Source organism: Xyrauchen texanus, chromosome 8, assembly GCF_025860055.1.
Source record: "Xyrauchen texanus isolate HMW12.3.18 chromosome 8, RBS_HiC_50CHRs, whole genome shotgun sequence".
Classification (NCBI taxonomy): domain Eukaryota; kingdom Metazoa; phylum Chordata; class Actinopteri; order Cypriniformes; family Catostomidae; genus Xyrauchen; species Xyrauchen texanus.
In genome coordinates, this window is record NC_068283.1 from 33,452,374 (window position 1) to 33,460,351 (window position 7,978).

Here is a 7,978-nt window from a genome sequence, read left to right on the forward strand (position 1 = left end):
ATAATGCCAGGGACGTGCATAATAAGCGTGCGCTGCTCTGAACAATCCGTTTCTTTTCTAGGATGTTCAGTTGAGTCCAGCGTATACCTCCTGAAAAAGTATATGCAAATGTGGCCACTGAAAGTGGAGAAAAATAAGTTTTGGCAATTGTACAAGGCCTGCTAGGTTGTTTGGGAAATATGCATTGAAAGTGAATGGTTACTGACTGAGGTTGACATCAGTCAACCACTAAATTGGAGGCATATATGATCTCATAAATGGTGTTTGTATGCATGTGAAATTAGTATTAGATCAACTTTCAACAGCTTGTTAGATATTCTTACCACAGCAGATGGCCAGTCAAGCTGCTCTCTCGGTGGGTCCCTTCCTCACTCTCTCTCAAATTCTCTCTCTTTCTTTTAGGTCGGTGATGCCATGCGTAGGATGCAGGAGAGGAACAACATCGGTAAAATCATCCTCACCACCGAACCCATGAAGGAGGAGGAGAAGAAAGAGGAGGCCAAGAAAGATGAGGAGAAAAAAAAGGATGACAAGAAGAAGGACAAGAAGAAGGATGAGGCCAAGAAGGATGAGAAAAAGGAGGAGAAGGAAGAGACCAAGAAGGAGGAAAAGAAAGTGGATGAGAAGGAAGAAGCCAAGAAAGAGGAGAACTGAAAGAGAACCACAGGCCGAAAAAATAGTGGATGTGCTTTGTGTCAGTGTCAGGGGTTTTGGGAGTGGTCTGCGTGTGTATGTGTGTGTTATTTGAGTGTGTGTGTGTGTCATTTGAGTGCGTGCGTGCGTGCGTGCGTGCGTGCGTGCGTGTGTGTGTGTGTGTGTGTGTGTGTGTGTGTGTGTGTGTGTGTGTGTGTGTGTGTGTGTGTGTGTGTGTGTGTGTGTGTGTGTGTGTGTGTGTGTGTATATGGGGGGTGTATTGTTTAATTGGCTCAACCCCAGGTGATTCCTCTGACATTAAAACCACATTTCTGCAATCATTCAGAAACACCTTATGTTCACACACACACATATACAGCAAGGGAACACACCACTTAATTGTTCTATTGTATCCTGGTAGTATTTATTCCCAGTTCCTCTGCGTTTTGCTGAGCCCTTTCTAACTCTTTCGTATGACTGCACGCTACCGAGGTGTGTTAGCGCAGTATTATCCTTTTTATAACTATCACTTCAGTGTTTACTCAACCAACATCTTCAATTACATGGTAAATAATCTTATCCAGCACCCTGTTAAAATATACTACCATTTTCTCTATTACTCCTGCCAAACTAATGCACTATAAAAGTATTGTATTCCATTTGAAAATCTCTATCTTTGTAGACACAAACCAAAAAAAAAACTCCCACATTCGTTCTCTACACTCCTCCGTGTCTTTGAGTACTTGCCTGTGAGACAGTCGAACACTCCCTGGGGTTCACGTGCTAAAGCCTGTGTTATGCTGGAGCCCCGTTTCTGTGAAAACAGCCCTTTTTGCCAAACCCCTCCTTTTTTGATTTTTGTTTTGGAGTGGGTGCACTTGTTTGATTTGCCGTACGTCATCAAAAGTGTGCTCGATTGCTAGTTCGAACAGTGAAAGAGCTTTCTGTGCCCACTGGCACACAAAACAAGTGCACCCACCTACATTCCCATTGTTAATGTTGTTCTCCCATTGGACCAGACTCACTGATATGCACTCTGCCCCATACGCTGGAGGAGTCAGGGTAGTTTCTGATTGGCTAAGAGGGACAAGAAGCTTCTGTGATGCACCCCAAATAACCCATATTGGCATTAAAGAACCCCGTCAACACCTTTTTAAGCTTGATGGGAACAACCATGAGGGTGGCTCAGGCTTCAGTGGCTAGCTGATCAATGTGTCATGTCATTAGACCGGGCAAGTGCCAGGATTTTAATGAGCTTAGCTGGCAAGCAGGATCAATTATAGACTATATTCTCTCAGCCATTTCCCATCCCGCTCGCTCTCTCTCACTCTCATTGTATAAACTCTAAGATGTGGAAGCAACGGGTCAGATAAAGACAGGAGTGGCCTTTCATTCCTGAACCTCCTACAGGATTCCACAGGATCCTGGTGCTTTTCCTCCCCTCATTCCCGTGACTGATCACCATCCGATCGGTCTGACCTGCAGCACACTCGCTGCATATAACATTTAAATATGATCTGCACTGTCTGGCCCTTCTAACTCCACTTTCTCTCCTTCTGTTACCCTTTTCGTCATCATGGTTGGCATAGCAACAGCAGTTAGGCCAGTTAGAGATGACAGTCAGGTCTCACCCCCACATACCCGATAGACACAAACATGCAGCATTGTTAATCACAGCTAGCTTCTTTCTCCTTATGCTTTGAAAACCTTTTAAAAATAAATTCTGTCATCACTTTTTCATCTTCATGGTGTTTCAAACCTGTTGTGACTTTCTTTTTTTCTTGGAACACAAAAGGAGATTTCAGGCAGAGGGTTCAGTCTCAGTCTTCATTTACTTGTATTGTATAGAAAATAATATGCAATAAAAGGGTGTGGTGACCGAGGCTAAAATTCTGCCTAATATCTCCTCTGTTCCACGTAAGAAAGAAAATCACGAAACCAGCTTTAAAACATTGTAAAAGATAGTCCACCCCAAATGAAAATCAGCTATCCTTTCTTGAGGTTTTATTTTAGGGTGTTTAAATATCTGAGGGATCTGGCCACTCCCTCTGCTGCTGCTATGAGACTGTCACTTAAACCCTCTGGCTCCTCCCACCTATTTGTCAGAGAGCAGTTATCTACTGCCTCTGCTGGTGAATTATATGCATTGCAGTGCTATCATTCAAGCGTTCAAGACACCTGCTGACCACTCTCTATTCCTTTTTGCACTGAGTGGTTCATTTCAGTGATCTACCTTAGTGTTTATGTATGAATCAAACCGGACCCCTCTTGTATAAGTGTGTTGGTTGTGTATGAGTCAGTGCGTATGTTCGTTTCTGTATATGACCGCCTGTCCTCAGGTCTGTTGTCAAATTTGAATTCAAATGTTTTTTTTCTTCCTATCACTCTACCTCCCTCATACTACCATATGCTACCGGATGGCATTTTAACAGTCTCTCTTACTCTTCTCCTGTATCAATTTCCAACTTTCATGATCACTCTGAAATATTCAGACTCCTATGAATTGCCTGTGTTGGTTTGCTATCGTTTACACTCTGCTTGCACTTATAAAGATGGCAGTTCTGCTCCCAATCCACCGTTTCTCTGATTCCCTTCCACATTTTTGCTCAGGCCCTCAGTTTCCGCACATTCAGTTGCATTGTCTCTCTCCCACCAACAATCTCACTCTTTATCCCCCATTAACAAGTGTTTTAACATGCATAGAAGGCTGTATTGTTTGATGCATGCTCATGTTTACATAATCCGTATATAACGTGCAGATAATTTCGCACTCCATTAACTATTCTGGCTCAGAATGCACTGGAGTGGGTGTGGCACTGCCATACTAGTCTGTAGAGTCACCCCATTCACACTTACGGCCTGAAACTGAATTCCGATCCAGTTTGATTTGTGTATCTGGAGGTTGAGTTTCAATTTTCATTTTTTTATTTTTTTGTTATTCTCCACTGTTTCTCTTCCTGTGTTTCTGTGGATGGTGACTCAGAGCACCATGTGAACCTAACTAACCCTTCAGTGAAAAAAAAAAAAAAAAAATCTGTCCTCTTTGTATTTTGTTTGATCTCATTTGTTTGTTTGTTTTTGTTGTCTGCACTCAAGTAGTTTGAGTTCAAAAGGCTTTGCTGCAGTTCCTCTAAAATGTGATGAATCATGTTTCGTTGGTCCTGACCAAGTGTGCCAAACGTTCCTGAAGGCGTGACCTTCGCTATAAATGTGCTTACTGTACTGAGGAAAAAAAAGAGAATGAAAGATGAAATTACGTAACTTTCTTTGGTGATTGTTGAAGTGACCTCGCAGTTAAAATATCAAGATTGTGATTGCGCTCCTGTCGTGTGTGGTCGACTACGCCCTGGATATTATTGGTGCTGACTGATTTCCAACTTTTTTTTTTCGCTCAAATCCATGCAAAACCTCTCGTTCTCACTGTGCCTCAGTCGTAGACCAACACCAGATTGCCTCATGCACGTTTACACGCAAATACATGCCAGTCCCTCCCCTACACCCTGTGTCAGCTCTGCTGTCTTGAAGGGCTGATAACTCTTTCCCACTTATCTGAGCACCACCAGATCAGGTGCACTGTTGTTTACGGATACACTGCTGTGTATTTTGTGTGTTCATAGGTTATTAGGCAGGTCGATAGATGGCATATTTGCTAATGTAACCCAACAAAAAGATCCAGTAGCAGCCAGAACAAACTACACTGCAAAAATCATTTTCTTAATCAGTATTTTTGTCTTGTAAAAACATCTGTAGAACTTGAAGCACATTTGTGAAAGATATCAATACTTGTTTGCAGAGAATATATCTTGAATGGCATTTATTTCTCTTAACCATTTGGGAAATTTGTATTCGTGTTGTAAGCATAAAACATCAAAAGTAATGTTCTGGGTTCAATACAAGTTGAGCTTAATCGACAACATTTGTGACGTAATGTTGATTACCACAAAAGATAATTGCGACTCATCCTTCGTATATTAAAAAGAAACTCAAATCGCAGTTACAGTAATGCACTTACAATGAAGTGAATGGGGCCAATAATGTAACCGCGATTTTTGCTTTTATAATTTAAATAAATGAGGCACAAGACAAAATTAGTTTCTCTGGTTATCTATGCTACAAATTCTGTCGATTGAGCTGAACTTGTTATGAACCTGGAATATAAACCTGGAATTTTAAAAACAAGTCCTCTATGCCAGTGGTCTAAGAAGGGCTTAATTCAAGAAATATCCTCTAAAAACAAGTATTTTTATCCTTTTCATTTTGCTTCTCAATAAAAAAAAAATGTAAAAAAAAGTCAAAGATGTTGATGTATTTTTATTAGTAATAAAAACAAAAATATGCTAATTTAAAAAATAATATGCAGCTTCATTTACGTGAGTGACGTTTGAGTCATTTTAGGCCACAAATCTTTTTTGTCAGGTATTAACAGCTTCGTCCAGTTCAGTTGTGCAGTGATTTATTGTTAGTTACTTTCTCAATAACCGTAAAAATCCAGTGGGTCATCTGAACATTCTAGTTCATGACCAAACCCTGCGGTGTCATTTTAACATGCATTCCAACAGCAGTATTCCGATTCTGGAACTCAGCTGCTTATGACATCAGAGTGGCTGTAGATTAGATTTCATCCCTCTGCGGTTCTTTAATTCTGTCTGCATGGCTAACGTTAATCGCCGCTAGGTCTGTTCAGCGACCGCAGGCAACACACACCCAATAACAATGACATCTGGGCTGGAAATGCTTGCATTAAATCTCTCAAGGTTTAGACGTCATAAGAAGTTGGTTTGGAGTGTTCTCCCTTTTCCTTTTTGAGTGCATACAGCTCCACAATGATCTCAGCTGCAGGTGTGAGTGCCTCAAGCGGATATGGAATTGTGGGACTGGAAGCTAGAGAGAGGCTCAGATAGAGCCAAGCTGCTTCCTTTCTCAGTCCCTCAATCCAATAGCTTTCCCAGAACAGGAAACACCCCTCAGGTTTGCAGAGTGCAGAATTCTGGTTACACATGCAGCCTTGGACAACGCTGAACAACATGTCTAGACATTAGATTCAAAACTTTAATTTAGTATGCCTATATTTCACAGTTTAGTATGCCTGTATGTGCCAGCAGAGAAATATAATTAATAAAATCACTAATTAAATTAAACTATTGAAATTAAAGGGATGTGCACTCAAATGAAAATTTGGTCTTTAAATTCATGTTGTTGCAAATGTTTATGACTTTATTCTATGGAACACAAAGGAAGATTTTAGACAGAATGTTGTCCTCAGTCACCTTTCACTTCCATTATATGGAAGATTCAATAAAAGTGAATGGTGACTGAGACCAACACTCTTTGTGGTGCATGGAAGAGAGGGAGTCTTTCTGGTTTTGAAACACGTGAAACTACACACAACACACTGGCAATGATGCACTTTAATGTGCATTCAAATGCATACAGGGAACAAAGATGCATGGTGACTTCAAAAATGTCGATTTTTGTGACTGCACAAGGCGCTGTTTGCACTCTGCTTGACTTTTCTACTAAAGAGCTAAGCAGAGGTACCAGCTGATGTGCCCGTTTACCGATTGGCTTATACATTTTAAAACCCCTATCCGTAGGCATTAAGTCAACACCCCCTCCACACACGTCAGAGAAGCACTGCGGGTTGTTTGTTGTTGTTTGTGCTTTGAAACCTTCCATCAGAACTTTCTCCATGTCATTTTGAGAATCTGAAGTGCTGCTGTTTCTGTGCTTGACTCTGGGTTGGTTGGACTGCGTGTGGTCTTGAGGACCGTAGAGTTCATAACGCTTCTGTGTGTGATGTGACCATTTTGCCTTACATGTTTTCCAGGACTAATTAAAGAGCATAACTAAAAAATAAACATGCTTGTTGTTGATGGAGTCATTATTGAAGGTGTTGCCAAATTTTGATGTTCACACATACAGAGGAACACACAGATGCACACTGAATCTAGTAAATGGGATTTCATTTCAATCTGCTGAGGAAATAAAATTAGTGTAATCAGTAGTTTTTCAAATACACTTTACTGCCCACAGTGTGCTTCTCAAAGCATTATATCATGTTCTCACTGATTAGTTTAATACATTACATTTCTGACTTCAGTTTTAAAATTGGTGTCATATAACATTTAGACACTTTGTTGGAAAAAGAAAAAAAAAACGCGTAAATGAATATATTTGCAATAAATGTATAAATACATAAGGAACAAAGTAAAAATAATAGTTTTTGTGTCACGTTGGAAATGAATTTGTATGAAAAAAAAAAAATTACATTTATTTGCAAATGTGTTCATTTTTAAATTTGGCAGACTTGGTCCTCCATACAATGAGTTTTAGGCTACTGTTATTCCGCCTGACTAAACATTGAAACGTTTCCATTTCATTTGACGAAAAACACTTGTTTTGGGAAATTGGATGTGATTGAATAGATGGTAAGTCTACCCCTCACAGACTCGTTTATACACGTCAAAAACCACATTGGCGATAAGGTCTTTTGAATGGTGTAAATCAGTAGTGCTCACACCTTCACTTTTCATAATGCTTTAACAGTGAGATCTAGCATGCGCATTGTAGGCAATGTTGTCACGGTCAACATTTCAAGAGTCGGAACCAATACCAGTGAATTTGATTATTCTCAATGCAAAAGCGAATGTGTTAATTGGGTAAACATTGTTTCAAGTTCTCAATTATTCAAGACAAGGAAACCGTCAGTAATAAAATAAGAACAAGGAAACAAATGAAGAAATTTGCTTAACATTTATAACAGTGTTCAAGTAAACATTCTTTCATTCACGTCGATTGCAGGTCTTCACTGTGTGATTATAATACATTCATATTTTATTATAAATATCCTAAAGTTATCCAGCCAAGAGCAATTAATGGTTTTACATAGTTGTCTAACGCACGAGTTTTCTTAAAGCGATAGTTCACCCAAAAAATAAAATTCTCTCATAATTTACTCACCCTCATGCCATCCCAGATGTGTGTGTCTTTTTCTTTAGCAGAACACATTTGAGAAAAAATATAGCTCAGTAGGTCCTTAAAATGTAAGTGAATGGAGATTTTTCTTTTGAAGCTCAAAAATCACATACAGTCAGCCTAAACATCATCTATATAACACCAGCTGTTCAATTAATGTCTTCTGAAACAACATGATCGCTTTTGGTGTGAAAAAGATAAATATTTAAGTACTTAAAAATAAAAACTTTAAATCATGCTTCCAGTCTGGAGCAGTATGCCGTGTGATGTAATCGCATTGGCATATGAAACACTTGAGAACTGAAGCGTGTGTCACAGCCGGAAGAGCAGCGTTGTTTACAAGTGAGAAGGAACACTGTATAGTAGTTTG

The 7,978-nt window shown here is 39.6% G+C and overlaps 1 protein-coding gene across 1 annotated transcript in view; it reads left to right on the forward strand.

Annotated features, from left to right (window-relative positions):
* Nucleotides 1-6,491, forward strand: part of LOC127647835 (synaptic vesicle membrane protein VAT-1 homolog) — a 45,647-nt gene extending 39,156 nt beyond the window's left edge. The window contains exon 6 of the mRNA XM_052132323.1: nt 403-6,491. Within this exon, the coding sequence (XP_051988283.1) occupies nt 403-654 (252 nt within the window). The 3' untranslated portion in view covers nt 655-6,491. The remainder of the gene's footprint in view (nt 1-402) is intronic.
* Nucleotides 6,492-7,978: the final 1,487 nt, after the last annotated feature.